At 38.9% G+C, this 18,242-nt stretch overlaps 1 protein-coding gene across 10 annotated transcripts in view; it reads right to left on the reverse strand.

The window, feature by feature from the left end:
• The window catches only part of PCM1 (pericentriolar material 1), a 41,419-nt gene extending 29,417 nt beyond the window's left edge, over window positions 1-12,002 (reverse strand). For 4 of the 10 annotated variants that reach the window (XM_036381995.2, XM_036381996.2, XM_036381998.2 and 1 more), the window contains exons 1-8: window positions 11,823-12,001; window positions 8,069-8,187; window positions 7,213-7,458; window positions 5,807-6,079; window positions 5,111-5,281; window positions 3,393-3,581; window positions 1,322-1,499; window positions 224-333 (exon numbers count right to left, since the gene is read on the reverse strand). In XM_036381995.2, coding sequence (XP_036237888.1) covers window positions 224-333; window positions 1,322-1,499; window positions 3,393-3,581; window positions 5,111-5,281; window positions 5,807-6,079; window positions 7,213-7,458; window positions 8,069-8,164 — 1,263 coding nt within the window. In that variant the 5' untranslated portion in view covers window positions 8,165-8,187; window positions 11,823-12,001. Of the gene's footprint in view, window positions 1-223; window positions 334-1,321; window positions 1,500-3,392; window positions 3,582-5,110; window positions 5,282-5,806; window positions 6,080-7,212; window positions 7,459-8,068; window positions 8,188-11,283; window positions 11,372-11,822 lie in introns of those variants that run through there. The other 6 variants (XM_036382001.2, XM_036381999.2, XM_036382003.2 and 3 more) reach the window with 4 other exon arrangements.
• Window positions 12,003-18,242: the final 6,240 nt, after the last annotated feature.

Genomic DNA, 18,242 nt, shown 5'->3' on the forward strand with positions numbered 1-18,242 from the left:
ACTTCTCTAGACTTTAATGGAAACCCATGAGACACAAAGCATAGATCCATCAGCTAATAACCCTTAGGAATTTTCAAGTTTGCTGAGTTTTCAAGTTTGGGGGGAACTCTGATAACTTCACTAGCAAATACACACAGATGAGCAAGACAAACATTGAACTGCACTGTTAATAGAATAAAAACTGATAATGGCAAAATCTATACAGTACAATCTCAGGACTAACCTGAGAATCATGAAGTTGGTTGTGAAAGCGTTGAATTAAGTCATTCAATTCTTCATTCAGTTCGGATGTAAGACTCACTCCTGAAACACTACCTGTAGTTTCTGTTACAACTGGGCATACAGAAAAAGGGGAAAATATAAATATTTTTCCACAGAAATAAAATAAAGGCTATTTAAATAAAAATGTGTGGTTTAGCAACATCAACATCCTGACCCTCTAAAAATACAGCATGTATTTTTAATTTTGTGTCCTTTCCACCAGCTTTACTCTTGAAAGATGACTTATGCTACAAAAATACTAACAAGACAACTCAGAGCTGCTTTGTAATGGACCATACAAAATGACTTTAGCCTTGCTCTGTGTTTTGCTAAAAAGGTCAGAGCAAAATGAAAACAACCCATTTGTCCAAGGCTGATAGAAATTTATTAGAAATAAAACTGCAATTATTTAATATAGCTAAACTAACAACAGTGCAGGTAATTTCACTTTCTCAAAATAATAAATTAACAGTACACCAAGCTTTCATATTGGTGTAAATTGCAATATTTACATCTGCAAATGGTGTCTTGGAAGCTTGTTCTTCAAGAAGCTTTATGAGAGAAATAAATTTAAAAGAAAGCTTTTTGCCTTTGCCTCAAAGTTCATATTCAAACAATACTAAATTGTTTGAAAGATTGGCAGTTGAAAGATCCAAATGATTCTATTTTCCCCCAAATACAAACCAACAGCTCATAAGAAAGTCAAACACAAATTATTTATTTTCCCCAGAGATTATGCCTTCATTACACACATAGTAAAGTTTCACTGTTTTCAAATTTCAAAAACATTTATTTTGCCATAAGTTGAATTTGAATCTTATCATTGAGTAGACCAACTCTTAGGAGAAAAACTCATGCTTTTAGGATTTTACAGGTAAACCACAGTAACCAGCGCCGGGTTTTTAAATAACACATCATTTTATAATGTTACATTGTCAACTCTTCAGAAACAGAGGCTTTGAAATAAAAAAAGCCTTTTTAATGCGTATTTCACAATTCCAGCTTTAGTCATCCAGTCAGCATGCTAACATGCTATAAGAGACACCATCATTCCACATACCAGAATCATCCAGGACAGCAATGGCTTGCTCTGCTTTATGCTGCAAAGCAAGAAGAGCTGCCTGTCTTCCTTGAAGAGCCTTTAGTTCCTCCTGCTGTTGTAGCATCCTTTTCAATAAATCATGCTGTTTCTTCAAGTTCTCCAACTCTTCTTTAGCTTCCTGTTGAGGATCTCTGGCCTGCAAGAGATGGAGCAACATTACCATAACTACAACCATTCATCTGTTGAGAACCAGTAAAAGAAGTGTCAAAGGAAGAACAACTTGCATATAAATTAACAGCCTGGTTAACGGAAAAAAGTAAAAATGAAACAGCTCCACCTTTCTGATAGTCCTTTATTTATAAAAAGACCTCAGACACCAAACAGGAAGAAACCTGTACCACCAAAAGGTGCTTATAGCTCCAGAGGGTTTAAGTTTTCTTTTTCTTTACAAAGCCAGTCAGCTGCCCTAATGTGACCCAAAGACTAACCAAAGCCTGCCTCTGTCTTTTAAATCATAACAGAGGGTATTAACCTTAAGACTGCTAAAGGTAAGCAAGGTAAGCTATATAAAACACAAGATATCAACTGATTTACTGGCCTAAAATCTCTAAAATTTTCAGAACAACATTTTGGGCACTATCTCATTTCTAACCTATAATGTGTTTAGTTCTATGTGCTGTACTTATGGCATTGATACTAGAATATACCAGATTTGGGTAAATCAATTTCGTAACAAAAACATGCATAGAACCCTGTCTACATTGTTTTCAAAAAATATTTTGAAATAGTTCTGAAAGAATGAAAGCAGGCTGAGGTCAGACACTTTCCTCATCCAATGCTAATTAGGAGCTGGAGATTTGCATCAAAACTTTTACTCAAATAAAGTATTTTAATGAGACATTAGTTAATATGCTGATCCTGTCTGAATTTGCATTATGTCACTTTGCACATGAAATAATGGAAAATAACAAGAATCTACAAAGAACACTACTAAATTGAAAGCATAATCTTCAATCCATATAGTATTAAGTTTCCAAAGTAGAAAATTCAGTCAAAGTATTCCACATCAAATGTCAGATTAGAAGCAGGCATCTTATGAACTAGTTCTGGGTACTAAGGAATGCTCAACTTTCCAGTAGAGAAAGCTGAAAACATCCAGAATTCTAAACTCCTCAAAGTGTCAGTAAAAGATGCACTGCAACTAACACTGATGATTGCTGTTTAACCCTCACCTTTCATATAAACAGCAGAGTCCAAATAGATCACACTGAAATCAGCACAGGAAGGAACAAGGGGAAGAAAGGGAACAAGGGTATATGTATCAACCTCACTCACCCATGAAATAATCCAGGCTTTATCTAAAGTACCAGATTAGCTTGAATTCATGAAACTGCATTTAATAAATTTTTCAAACTTAGTTCTACATTTAGACTAGTAAGCTTGACAAAACATTTAAGTCTCTTATTTTTGGGGAAAAAAATGATGGAAGACTTTTTAAAAATTAAGTCATAGGAAGGACAACAACATAGACAAGCTCATAATAATGGGTTAAAAAAGACGCTTTAGAAAGTTTTCAAGACGTCTTGAAAGTTTTCCTCCTTCCAACTAAGTATTGGAATCAACAGCTACAGAAAAACACTTGTGGAACAAGTTAAGGCTATTAATTTCTAATTCGTCTTCTGTATTTGGTATTAGTTTAAATGTGCATTGGCAGACTATTAGTGTAACCATGACAAATGTCTGAAAGTCACATTTACAACATGTTTTCCCAAGAAGGGAACAACAAAACTTAGAGGGATGATCAACGTAAAATCATAAAACCTGCTGTACAGAGTTACATCAATTCTAACTTTCAATGCTAACAATTCAGAAGAAAAAAATTGTGAAACATTTCTATTCAAAGAAAAAATATTCGAGGCCAAGAAGACTAATTAATGAAAAGACAGCTGGATACAGATAAGCAATCCAGTGGGAACATTCAGTGTAAGTAACAAGTACATTTGAAGCAATTAATAAGGGAGGTGGGGGAATGGGGAAGACTAGCCAGTATAAACCCTATTTGAGGCTAAAGTAACATTTTGAAGTGTACCTTTGAAAGCAATCCATGATCCTGGCTATTAATCCCACAAGGCCAGATTTCCCTGTCATTCAGAGCAGCTCTCTCTCTTTTCCCTTTAGGGCTTGGTGTAACATCAATGTCTGTAACCTGTTCTCGTGCAGCTGAATTCCCTAGTTTGTCCTCAATGCGGGGCCGACAACTCAAACTAAAAGATACCTCCTATATTGAATAGTTCAGTATGTTAGAATTTGAAAATGTGCTCCAACTTAGCATACATTTTTAAGTTACAAACCTACCCACTTTATCTTGTCAAATAATGAAAACTAATATCAAGTAACATCTACTAAAGAGTGAAGACAATTTTAGTCATTCTTAGAATGTGCACAACAATGAAGCTCCATACAGCAATCAATATTATACGACCAGAAGTATGCACTCTGCATGTAAAACATTCAAGCTGCGTGAAAGAGCTTAGATGCAAAATTAAGAGCCAAACAAAAAACTCAGCACAAATTTTGCAAATATTGAGACAACTGCAAGTTTACATGGACACTTCTTAAAAAACATACCCGTCTTTTTCTGCATTTTCCAAATTTAATTTTTTTAAAGTTAAAAGTGCATCTTCCATGTCTATCATTAAATTTCCTTACAGACCTTCCTTACAAAAGGGTTCTTATAAAGCTAAAAATAATTACAAAAGCTTCTTAATGTTTTAACTGTTTTATTTCCAAGCAGGTAAATTCTCCTTATCCATAGGACATTCAGTGTGCTAACTGGCCGGCCAAAAAGAGTACCTGCTCTCTGGTACTTTTCCTCAGTGTAATAGAATCGAGGACACAGAACTTAAGTTATTAAAATGCCTTTGTATCTACTACAAGATATGTTTACCACATTAAAAAAAAAGCTTTTATAAATAGAAAGGAAGCTTGGACTGTTCATCTCAGCACTAAATTCAGAACACATTTTCTGAGGAGGTGCCCATCTTCCCAAAAAATGAGAGAAATTTCTGTGTTAGGTCAATACTTCTATCTTGTCACTAGAAAGATGCTTGGACAATGGCCCACTAATGATACATTTTTAACTCCCCCCTCACCCAATACCCAAAAACTTTCCCCACTAACAGAAACAATCCTAGAGATGAAAAATTGTATATAAAGGTATTTCTTCCTACAACAAGTGAGTGAGTTCTCTGCCAAAGTACACATTCAACTCTTCATTGTACTTTGAAGAAAGAATAAAGATTTAAAAGATTCTTCAGATTGCTGTTGTGACAGAATCATTACTTTTTTCTCATATTAAAAAAATAAATCCACACATGCATGGACACGTCCTGAATGGAGTGCTTGGGGATTTACTATTTTGAAATTGAACTGCAGATTATGACACTATCATAAGACCCATGAAAAAACCAAAATAAAGCCCTAATTTCTACCTTAATTGCTAAAAGGCAGCTTACCGTGGTATCTGAAGCCTCAGACTGCACATCAATGTTTAGCGATGTGCTCTCACCTACAGAACCAGATCCCACAGCTGAATCTATAGTCCGAACATCATCCTCCTCATTTTCTCTAGCCTGAAATATTTCATTGGCACAAATCAAAAGCTATATAAGGGGGCAGTAAAAATGAATTATGGAAGGTACTACACACCAAAATCAACACCCTCAGTAGCACCATCAAAACATAAACGGACAACTCCTAAAAAAAGCTTACAGTGCAGAAACAAACATATTATGTTCTCAAACTTACAAGCATCTTTTGCAAAAATTTCAGATAGGATTTCTCCTGCTCTTTAAGGTCATCTATAAGGTGCGATAAACGCTCAACATTGGCCGATCTTTCATTTTTCTCTACAAGATCATCCCGCATGGAGCTGGCCTTAGCAATATAGTCGCGAATCTGAACTAGTCTGCTCACAATCTGCAAAGACACTGAAGTTACTGAAGGCATTCAGCTACAACTGCAATGTATTCAATGCACAAGACACAGTGACAGCAGCAGCAGCAAAGGAGTAATGAAAGGGAGGAAGGTTAGTACTTTCACTCCTCTGAGCACTCTTCCACAAGTGGTTAAAAGTCAACAGCCTTTATAAGGACAGATTTATGCATGCGGGAAGTTGCAAGGCTGAAGCACAGGGCTTCTGGTCAACACAGGCTAAAACGCAACTGAGCTCATCAATATAGGAAAACAGTCAACTGTGAGAGCACTTTCTGGAGCCACATAAAAGGGAACCAACCTCTAAAATGAAAATTATTATTATTTCTGCTACCAACAAGCAGATTTCTAAAGAACAGTAGTATTAAGTCTGGTATCATGTTTTCTTCACGTTTCAGAAGAGTAGAAGTTAAATATTTTCAATAAGAATTTATACTTTGAAGAAATTTAGAAAGCAGCACTGAAGATTAAGAGTCAATATTTTGTAGACTTTATAGGCTGTGTAAATACCTGGCTACTATCCATCGTTTGTTCTCCCCTTCCATCTTCTTGAGCAGATGCTTGACAATTTTGCAGGAAATCCTTGCTTAGAGCAGCTCCAAACAACTCTTTACATTGCGCTGATACCCCACCTTCCTTTTTTTGGGAACCTGAGGCAGGATCTTTGCTTTTGTTAGTGTTAATCTGTAGTGACAAGAAGTTGAATGGTTTTTTGTTCTCATTAAGTTGACGTTTGTTATTAGCAGCCGTTGCCCTGCCTTGTGAATCACTTCCAATGCTTCTCTATATACAAAAAAAAGAAAGAAAAATTGCTTTATTTTTTCATCCAATATGTTCTCAACACTGCTTTGTTTCCCTGCTTGTATTACTATTACTACAGTATTATTAGACTGATTTTAAAGTTACCTAATCAGTCACCAACGGGCCAAAAGTTAGCTGAAGACAGTGCCAATAATTTTTTTGTCATAAAGTTTTCAGAAAGCAAATCCATCCTCCCAGAACAATGAGAACCAAAAACATTTTGTAGTTTCTCAGCATTTAGTTCCTTTTTTGCTGTGAACTCGACTTTTACTGTAGCAAAAGGCAGTCTACTTCTCCAGGTACATTTGAGAAAAGAATAGTAATAAAAGAGTAACATATTCCTATGCAGAACATAATACCTCAAAACTTCAGCTTTTCTTTAAAACCTTGTGAATAGCAACACATTGCCCTAACATACATTTGAGGAGGAATTTTTGCCCAGCCTTTAAACTGTAAGTCAACACAATGAATCACACTGGAAAGAACCATCATAACCAAAGAAGTTAGCAACAACCTTTGGTAATGATGAACAATTTCTGTTCTGAAATTGTTAGCACAAATTTATGCCTTGTTCCAAAAGACTCAATCCCTCATACTTTTCCTTAGCTTTGGAAAAGGGAAGGATGAATGTGCTGTATTTCCAAAAAAGTAGTTTTGGCTCAAGAATTGTGCCATTAAATTCTCTGCTCTACTGAGGAGCAGTTTTTAATTATACTCCTCTGCTTAATCTGCAAGGGTAACTATGTTCAGGATCACAAACTGGCAGTTTGAGAACAGATTTTCAAAATAAAACAACAGCTATTTTCAGGTAGCATACAAGTATGATGAGTAAGAAATACTGCTCTGAGGACACAGGAATTTTATAATGGCTGAGAGCAAGAAAGTGAAGACAGCTATCACACAAACAGAGGAAAGCCATAGTCCTGAACTTTCTCTTATTTCCTGAAGTTCAAAACCAAAATTTTGATTTGGTTGTCATGGTGGCTATAGGTTTGTTTTTTTTTTTACCTTGATCACTTATGAAAGGATTCTGTACTCATCTGTCACTTTATTAAGCGATAACCTGAATACATTTTGGAGTCACATTTCTAGTGGGAGCCAGTATTCACACAAACCTGATCGAGATCACTGAAGTTTATTCTTTGTTTAAGCCTTTCTAATTCAGCCTGCTCTGGAACAGACATCTGAGTCATGTATCGAGCATGAGGAAAGCTATGAGAAGTTCTGGTCTTCCGTCGTTCCATTCCAGGTGAAGATTCTGGAGATATGTCATTAGTAAGTCTTGTTTCACCTTCCCCACTAAGCTTTTTCTTGTTTTTCTCTGAAGATCTGTTTGCTTTCTTCTGTTGACCTCCCCAGTCCTTATGGGGTAGGAGAGAGAAAAAAAAAGGTATTTGTTATCCACCCAGACAAAAAGCATTCTGTGAGAGAGTTTACTTCCATTTTAGAAGTAAAAATAGCAAGCCACATTGAAGTAAGCACTGAGTTTTCTAGAGCAAATGTCACTTTACAAAATAAAATTTTCTCCACTGCATAATTAAAAATAGCTTATCAGGAAATTTTAAATCCATTTCATCCTAAATGCATTAAATTAACTTCAAATGAAGCTCAAGTTGTATTTTTCTTCTTTGCTGGGGACTTCACTTTCAGGAGTTCAGAACATTTTAAACTCTTAGTGAAAGCTATTTTAAACAGCTTTCACTTTCCTGTCACCTACAATGCTTTTGTGTCTGGCTACTTTATTTATCCCAAATGGCTTGCCATAAATACCCCTACAGACCTCACAATCTCTGAATTATACCCATTGCTTCCTTACAGCTAGCTCAGGTTTTCCAAGTAAAGCTGCACTGGATGCAAAGCCATGCATGATGAGGCTTAGGGGTTGGCATCGTGACCTGCCACTATCAGAACCTAGCTGGTAATTCTAATGTCCAGCATCAAATGGCAACAAAAAGAAAAGAAGAATTTTACCGTGTTGTTCAGCCGGTCGTCAAGGCTCTCATTGCTCCAGCTGGGCAAGTCCTGGTCATTCATGCCTTCTTCAAAGGGACCACCTCCTGCTGCCATGACAAGTGATCAACAAAAGCAATCTATAAGGAGTTGAAAGAAATGTGCTGTATTAAAATCAGTTTACATAGAAAATTTTAAAGATTCATGATCTGAGAAGACAACTACATATTCATTATATGATGAAAACACAAAGCTGTTTAGGAAACTAAACTCCCCATTTACTACTCTCTGTTACTAGAAATGTATTGATGAGAAGAACACAGAAACTGACATTAAAAAAATAAGGAACAGTAGTTGTGAGTTCAGGGCTTTTTAACCTCTGATCTGTGAAAGAAAGATTTGGGGGTTTTCTGAGGGCTTCAATTGTCTTTACTTTAAAACAAACTCTACAGTGCTCAGAAAGGCTGCTTTGTAATTCATATAGCCTACACTTCCGGGCCCAGGGCGATGTCTATTTGATACAGTGAGTGACTCTGGAGACCCAGTATGTCAAACTTTCACATCCATTTTAATACTGAGATACTGAAAACAGAGTACTGAATGACACACTTGAAAAAATACATGGAAGACAGACGTCAGTAAAAGGATTTTTACTTTCATTACCACACATTAAGCTATTTAAGCAGTGAATGACCTGCCACTAACATTACAGATTCTACCAAAACCAAACAAAACCGTGAGTTTCATAGAGCTTAGCTGCTCTCCATCAGTGTCACTCTGTGCAACATAAAGTAACTTAAATGTTTGATGTTTTCATTTTCTCTTCTTGTTTTGACATTAGAATTAAAAAAAATTGTTAAAGCTGAAAGATCAGAAAAAGTATTCCTTTATGAGAGTAAAACTAGATTAGCCTGTTCCAAAAGGTGAATATGTAACTAACTATATTTGCTAAGTGCTGCTGGCACAATTCCACTGCAGAAAGTTACAAAATTTAACTAAGAACAACTGTAACAGATGCAGAAGAAAAGCAGTCTTGCACAGATTTACTTTTTCCAGCTCATTTCCACCACTATGTTAGAACATAACCCTAAGCTTAACTGAAAAAATATAAATATAGAAGTTGATAGGAACCACTTTCTCAACATTTTACTGCAACTATCTACTAATTTTCACAGAGTGCAGGTGAAGAAATCACCCAAAACTAAAGAATACAAAGTATTTAAGCAGTTTGTTGTTTTTTATTAATATCAGTTCCAGAAAGGAAAACAGAAATCTTGAACTAAGTTTAAAAGCTGTCCTAGCACATCTATCTTGCTTAGGTATAGGATTCAATCAAAATCACACAGTACAGCCCTCTCAAGAGGCACACTTACCAGGCAGTATTCCTATGCAAACACAGCCAATTACTAAATCATAAAGGAAATGGGATCTAGCAGGCATGCTCCTTACACCATAACCACATCTCCACTCGGCAGTGTGCCAGCCTAGGTCACGGTAACAGTTTGGAGTCATTCCTCTTCTGCATCTCTAAACCACAACCACAACACACACAGAACAGGTGCAAGTGCCTCTGCCTTGGGAACTCTGCCCTACTGTCCCTGCACAAGGACTCACACTCCCTTCTTCATCCCAACAGAAGTGCCCACTAGGCCATGCTACCAGAGGGTACATCCTATAAAAAGTTCACAGGGAAGCTCATGCTAAAATTTACAAGCATCCAAAGCAAATGCATAGTTATCAGTTCAAAAGCAGCCATGATTTTAATGAACTATCTCCAGTTACAGATAAACTGCTCGGATTTGCAGATGTGTAAGACCCAACATTTCAACAGACACTGTATCCTGACCTATGTCACTGAGCATTATGAGGAAGATTAGAGGCCATCTGGGTTTACAGTCCAATTCTCTAAGCTGTTTCCTCATCATCACATTATATAATTCTACTAAAATCATAGCAAAAGTAGTTTTCCCCTATCTTCCACTGTAAGAAGAAGTGGCAGCATTCATCTCTACATAATACAAGTAACTACTCACATTTACTTTTTCTAAAACTTTCACAAAACCTGTTCTCAAATATCTTTGCTGTAGGAGACTCCATTACCTCCGAAGTAATTTCACAGCCCCAGATGGAATATTGTGAATTACAGGACTCTCAAGCAAGGAGACCCAGCATACATCAACATGCCCTGACAAACACGGCTCAAAAATAACAGTATCTTCATTGTTTCCAGCAAGTGGAATTTAAAGTGTTCCAACAGAACCAGCCCCTTACCAAAACGAAAGTTTCTAAATATTAATATTATAGTCTTTGATACCTCCAAATGAACTGTAATTGTAATCAAGCAAGTTTAAGATCAGAGAGCTCTGATGGTATATTACCTCTTTAACTCAGTTGAAAAACACAGAGAGGTTCAGCTAGGTTTTTGTTTCTTTCACATGAAGCTGTTCTTTCCACCTCCACATACACATTTCACCAATATACATTTTTTTATTTGTTTTCATTTTACCAGCTATTTCTACAAAAAATCCTCTTCTAAAACCTTTGTTATCTTCCCACTATCTACCTGTCTATCTACCTACAGCAACCAATTCCTAATTTCAGGTTCTTGCAAGTCATAGCATCTGTACAAAAGCTTTTAGGCATGTGCCTACTGCCTTACAACATTTACCAGGGACTTGAGAAAAAAATACGACGTTCAACTATACCTTCTACAGAAATAATAACCTCAGATAACATGCAGAATTATAAGCAAAACACGTAAGACAAGAGTCAAAACATTCTGCACATGTATCGGCAACGTGTAGATTGCACAGAAGAAACACTACTTAACACACAAACAAAACTAAGGTATGTACTTCAAAAGGCTTTTTCTACAGTAAAGATGCTCTTGAGAATTTTTTCCCGTAGCATTCATGTGAATGCAGGAGCTCTCTGGAGCACCTAATACTGCAGAGAGGAAACTTCTGACAATCAAAAAAAATTAAAAGGAAAAGAGAAAGTCAAAAAAAGCCATCAAAGCACCATAAAGGCTGAAAATGGGGCCAAATAATTCCTTTTAAGTTTAGCTTTTTAAGACGTGCACTCCTCCCTGGCCATTAACTCCGTAAAAGCAAACCATACAGTATCATGACACAGGAGCAGTCAGCAGAGCAAATCCTCTCCCGCCGCTCCGGCCAGCGCTCACAGGAGCCGCACACTCACACACCCCGGCTATGGGCGGTGTGTCCGGCACTCACAGCTTCCAGCGCCGGGGCCTCCCCAGCGCCCGCAGCCTCCGCCGTCCCGACCCGCTCCGATGCCAACGGCAGGGGCCGAGCGCAGGCCCGGCAGGTCTCGTCGCCGCCAGCGGGGCCGGCTCCGGAGCGAGCGATGGCCCGGCGGCTCTGCCGGCCGCACCGCTCACTGCCTGAGGCGGGCCAGGCGCTCCCGGCCCGGGGGCGGCGGGCAGAGATCCCGCTCCTTCCCGGCGCCAAAGCCCGGGCGCCGCGGGCTGCGTGGGTAGGCGGGCTCTGCTCAAGGCGCCTCCACTGCCGCGAACGCGGCGGCGTCTCCTTGGAGAGCGGATAACGCGCCCTGCCCTGTGCGAGGGGCGCGGCCCGCACAGCCCGCCGCTCCCGCACGGTTTCCCCGCCGCCGCGCACCTGTCTCCGAGTCCGCCCCCACCCTGGCGGGCCGCCGCCCTGCCCCACTGCACCAGCGCGGCCCCGCCGCCACTAGGGGAAAGGGACGGGGAAGGGGCAGCGCGCCGCGCCAGGGGCAGGAGAAGGCGGCTCACCCCGCGCCGGAGGGGAGGTCACCGGGCCCAGCTCCTCCTCCACCGCCGGCCGCTACTCGCGGGGCCCGGGCTGCCCGGACGAACGTTTCGCCTTCGGGCGGCGGAGGAGCGGCGCGGCCTCGCTTCGCCCGACGCGGTGGGACCGGGCTGGCGGAGGCGCTCACGACGCTCCTGCCTCAGCCACCGCCGCCATCTTGGCCGCCACTCCGCCGGGGGCGCGGGGGGCGGTTCCCGGCGGAGGGATACAGACACAGACGGACAGACAGACACTCACCGTTACCTGGTAACCTCCGCCCGCCCATGCCCTTCCGCACTGCGCGCGCCACCCCCCGACCCGCACCGCAGAGCGCCCGAGGATCCCCCGCGCAACCGCCGAGGCGGTGGGGAGAAGAGCGGTGGGAGAAGAAACTCCAACTCCCAAGGTGCATTGTGCGGGGGGCGCGGCGCCCCAGAGCTGGCGGCGGTGCTTCCTGGGAGCGGTAGTTTTCCACTCAGGGCACGGTCCCGCCCCATGACAGGACTGGGGCGCGTCCAGCGCTGTTGTGCGGCTGGCGGGGAATCGCTGAGCGTGTTTTTCTTACAAAATAAAATACGAAAACAGTGATGAACTCTATAAATGCTTTTGCCTGAATGGAAGACAAGTAAAATCATGTCGAAACCCTAAGCGTGGACGAGGATCAGCTCTTGCCCTCGTTTGGAGCAGTTTCGACTGCTCTGTTCCTGTCCACCTATGGTGTGTTTTGCTCCTTAACTTGTGGCAGTTAGATGGAGTTTACGCATCTAGGTTCTTTATACTTTACTTTGGGGGAAAAAAATATAAACAGAGGGTTTGGCATTTAAAAAACTATAGTTGTGCATAAAAGCCTGTGCACTGTGCTTGATATTTAACTGAAGTTAAGGAGAATCACAGAATATGCTGAGTAGGAAGCGACTCTTTAAGATCCAGCTCTGGCCCTGCACAGGACACCCCAAGAGTCACACCATGTGACAGTGTTTTCCAAACACTTCTTGAGCTCTGTCAGGCTTGGTGCTGTGACCACTTCCCTGGGGAGCCTGTTCCAACCACCCTCTGGATAAAACACTTTTCCTAATATCCAACCTAAACCTGCCCTGATGCAGCTTCAGGCCCTGTCCTGTCACCACATGGGAGAGGTCAGTGCCTGGCCCTCCTCTTCCCCTCACAGTGAAGCAGTTAGTCCTTCAGGGGACTGGGCTTGGATAACACACTCAGGATTGCTATTTCAGTGAAGCTGGTATCGTAGATATGATTTTCATTTGGTGGGGATGGTCCTTGTCAAAAACCCCCAGCATTTTCAGCATTTCCATTACACTGAGTTTCTAAAGCAAAAGCATTTAGCATTCACATAGGTCTCATAATCGATCCTGTCAGAGAAACATTCTACTGGTGCAACATGGAAAGTAGTTAGTCTTCATCTCTCCCATATTAGGACTCATACTAATGTATTTTGCTAAAGAAAAAAAAAAGATACATGAATCCTTTTCAATGATCCATTAATCTGTCTGTAATCTAGAAAAGGAGCTAAATAATTGGAAAAGCATCAAAATAAAGATGTTTCAATAAAAGTAATTTTGTTATCTCTAGCACGTTCCCCCATACCAAAGTTCTGGATAATACTGAGTGAGTGAAGGAGGTGAGTGTAAGACTGCCTTTTAGAGCAGAATCTTTCTCCCATTTCTATGATGAGCTACTTGACTGTATAGCCACAAAGGAAATTACTTTGAAAACAATCTACAACAGTTTGATGGAAGCTCTCTGTGTGAATATATATTATCAATCTCTACTGCAATTCTGCAGTTAATAAAGAAGTTAATTTATTGTAATTTTTATTATATTTTTAACAAATGCCCTATTTTTCTGAACTCAGGTATCATGTCTGGATAGTTATCACAATATTGGCAGTCTTGCTGTTGACAAGATGCTTTCAATTGTCTTAGTGACAAATCTGCCACAGCAATGGCAGGTGGGGGCAGAACTTGAGAAAATACTGCCCTTAGTACACTGAGTACAATTTATTTTTTTCACTGTGCCTTATTCTTAAAATACAGCTCCCTCATTCCTATTGTTTCCTGCAGAAAAAAAACCCAACCAAACAAACTTACATAAAAAATGTAATACTTTCATAAGGGGAAAAAAAAATCAAATTGACTGTAGTATGTTTCAGTAACAATGGAGTATTTTAATATTTTAGTGTAGTCCTGTATATGTCATAACTGTGTGTTTTCTTTTGCACAGTATGAGCTTACAGCATCATTACTCTGATTCCTGCTTGTCATTTGGAGGATGATTTTTCTCTTCTTATTTTCTGCCCCTATTCTGGAATTGGCTGCAAACTTGTTCATGTGTTTTCTTATCTTTTTGTTTGTTTATTTTAGAAATGGCTCCTCAGAGCCATTTTTCATTTGGGACAGAGAATTCGAAAAGGTACAACAGGCACGAAGGAATCATGGACTGCACTGCAAGATGCATGATTTCCAGTAGGTGGTTCTCCACTACTGTTGTAAAATAACATCTCAGGATTTGGGAATGATTATGAGGCAAAACTCATATGGCTTAAGGAATGTCTTTTTAATTAAATAAAATAAATATTCGGGGGGGAGAGGGGGAGGGAAATCCTATATCAATGCTAATGAGCCTCTACACAGACAGCAACTAAACCCCCCCTACAAAGATCTCTATTATAAGCACTTCCCCCAGCAACATGCTAATGAGTGCATCCTCACAGAAACTGAATGGATTATCTTTGAGATAGCCAAATTTAATTAGGATTGAAAGCCATATCAGACACATCAGAGACATAATTATATTTTTCTTATACAACTTTTGGCTCTATCTTGGTAATTTCGCTTTATCTTTCTAAAGTGAAAGAAAGCAAACAAAATACAGGCATGTAAGGGCTGGAAGCAAGAAAAAGTGAAAGATTAATGTTTTATTGAGACAGAGGAGATATGAGAAGCATCTGGGAAGAGAGATTTTGAAACCCCCTAAAACAGATATGCAGTAAAACAGTAATTAATTAAACAGTAATTAATTGAGCATTTGATTCAAGCAGTAGTTGTCCATTTTTTCCTGATTTTATGACAAAGAGGTTTTTGCTGCAAAATTTAAACTGTCCAAATATTACCAGCCTGCCATTATATATAAGGGGGGAGACACAGAAATTTAAGACACAAAGGCAAGTTTTAGGCTTGTCAAGATTCACCAATTTAATACTAGTGAAGAAACTAGGACAAAAAGGAAACAATTTTTGATAATCCACTCAAGCAAAACAGTCATCAGAAACAATAAAGGAAAGAGGAATAATTGGAAGATAGTTATTAGCTAACTTAGTCAGATCCCAGGAAATATCTCAGATGGAGAATGGATGGGATCCCCGTTGTAAACATTTTCCACATCCTTAAGGGTGCAGAAAGTAATCCTCTTGGTACTGCTATTACCTCACCAATCTGTAACATTTGCTGTTACATGCACTCCAGGTATTACATTCTAGTAAAATATTAGTGACTGGAGTCAGACCAAGGGATAAAGTGATGGATGGACCCACAAGACATAACCATGTTTGTTTTATTAAATGCACTTATTTAATACAACCAGCACACATCGGGATCACCAATGCTGCCCTGCCTAGAATCCCTAAGACCATATTTTTCTCATTGTCCTCTTTGAAGTCAGACTCCATTGAAATCTATTTTTAAAACTATTTTAAAGAGGTCCATATAGCACAGAAGTTGGCAAGGTTATGAGTATTATTTCACTCTTTAGAAATTAAATAAAATTTTACAGGCACCATACAAATATGGGATTTAATCTGTATGTCTGTCTATGTTGTTTAATTCAACATTATATTTGATACATTGTACTCTTAATTACATAGTCCAATCTTTTTTTTTCTATTTGTACTCCATTCTCATCTTCAATTCATTCCTTGGCCAACAAAGATAATCCAAGAAGAAACAAAATACTTCTGTTGCTCTGAAATGATATATTTGACTTAACCAGGTGTATCTGCAGATTCTTCAGAAAAGTGAGTAGGAACAACCTTTAATTCACAATATCTTGGGTGGTTGTTTTATACAACAATATTGCCTAGCTACTTCCACATTATTTCCATTTCTGGAGTCATAACATAAATATGTGCTACACTGAACAAATAAGTAAATTAAAAAGCAAGCACGAAAAAGATAAAATTATGATACAGCTTAAGAATACCATATAAATTTTTAGCTCTGAATTGATTCAAAGAAGAAGAATAGGAAAGAAGTGACCCCACCACACACAGAGAAATGCTCAGAACCAAGTTCTTTTCTGCTTATCTCTTGGTCTCATCAGGGAATCACATTTATTGATGTAATATTTCAAATTGATCATGTGATTATGTAACTTTTAGAGATCACATACTTTAGAGAACACATATACAGGTTGCAGTAATAGGCCATAGTCACTGTGTGCAATATATTTGGTGAATATATAAATATGGCAAAATCTTCATAGGTTTAGAGATGGATTGCTGTATTTTTGGTGCAACCAATTTCTACCACTGCTTTTCATTAGGATTGTGTCAAACATTTTGAAGACGACATGCTAAAAACCAAAAAAGTTTAAAATATCGTGAAGCTTTTTTTTTTCTATTAAAAATACACACTTTTGGAAAGAAGGCTGCCTTTAAAAACATTAACCTGCAGAGTTTTTTAGTCATAAAGCTGAGTTTGGCTTATCTTTTATTTAAAATTTGTTCTGCTTCAGAAACAAAATATTGGTATGGGAGTACCCACATCATTACTATTTCATAATGTGCTGATTTTGTGGACAAAACCCCACAAAGCTAAGTTTACTCAGATATCATGATTTTGATAAGAGGTCAGGATAGGTTTTGAGGTTGTTTTGTTTGTTTGTTTGTTTGTTTACTTGCTTCTACCCCTCAGGAAAAAATGCCTAGCATCTAAGTTATGAAACTAAGTACTGTATTCCATTTCAAATTTTCTATTTATTATTGTAACAGTTTAGCATATGTGAAAGACCATTTCATTATGGTGGATGTACAGTGTTGGTGCATTTTTAAATACATAATCTCAGCCAATCCTAGAAAGAAATACATTACATATTCTCTGTTTTGCCCTTAGCATTACACAAATGAAAACAATGCAGAGAAGAGCATAAACAAATTAATTTATAACAGGTAGAATAAAAGTCCATTTTGACAAATACAGTTACCACATTGTGGTTCTACAATCTTTGACCCTTCCGTATTTCTACAATGACAGCTGAAGGTGATTTAAAACTTTCCTGAATAAAAATCATACACATAATCTATAAAGGTATACTTTTTTCCTCACTTTTAACATCTGTGTAACAACTCAGGAGGGAAGAATCTATGGTTCCTTGTATTATTAAAGCTTATTGTATGCTTGCAATTCCTTTTGAGTCTGAATGATAAAGAATCACATTATGAATACATTATCTTGCGTTTGCTGATTTTACAATCATGGAATCATTAAATGATTTGGCTTGGAAGGGACCTTAAAGATCATCTACTTCCAACCTCTCTCCCATAGGCAGGAGTACCTTCCTCCAGACCAGGCTGCTCAAAGCTACATCCAACGCGCTCTTGAACACTTCTAGGGATGAAGCATCCACACTCAGGAGCTGGTTCAGGGGCTCCAGGGGCAGGGTGTGGAGCATGGCCTCAGGTGTGCCAGGGATTGGCAGCCCCTGTGGGGCCCAGGGATGGGGTGTGTGGAGTGGAGTGTTGCCTTGCCAGGGCAAGACTTCGTCTGCCCCTTTCCCCACACAGGAGCCTGAAGTGTTTCAAGCCAACCATCTCCTCCAGTCTCTCACAAATATTTGCCAGTTTCCAGTATTGAATGTATTCAACAGGTCTAAAAAGACATTTCTCTCTTCCTTTTGTGCTTAGATGACATCCATTTGTATATTCTTTGAAAATATTGTATTTAGTATGTTTATTTTTACAAAACCATTCTGACAAGAGGTAACATATAGACTTCTTGAATAACACAGATCTCTGACTTGACACTGTATATAATTCTTGTTTGACTGAACCATAGTCATATATTTTAGCCATCTAGTCTTTGTTTAAAGCCCTCAAGTGATGGTCAATCTCCTTATAACACTCAATAAATTGTTATTTTATTTTCTTAATTTAGTTTTATTTCTTTATTGTTAAAAAATCCAACTGTAAAATGCCATGTCTTTTTTCCACTTTCTAAATTCAGAGCCCACCCACTGAGTGACTATGGGTTAGGAGTTAGACTATGAACAGGTATGTCCCTCTTTGAAACAGTCATTAGTCATAGTAAGATTCTCAGTAAAAATTATTTGCTGAATGATTTTGAATTTTTGAATGATTCTTACTGTAACTTCCTCAGGAGTAATTAATAAAGATT

The sequence above is a fragment of the Molothrus ater genome, chromosome 4 (genome assembly GCF_012460135.2).
Source record: "Molothrus ater isolate BHLD 08-10-18 breed brown headed cowbird chromosome 4, BPBGC_Mater_1.1, whole genome shotgun sequence".
Classification (NCBI taxonomy): domain Eukaryota; kingdom Metazoa; phylum Chordata; class Aves; order Passeriformes; family Icteridae; genus Molothrus; species Molothrus ater.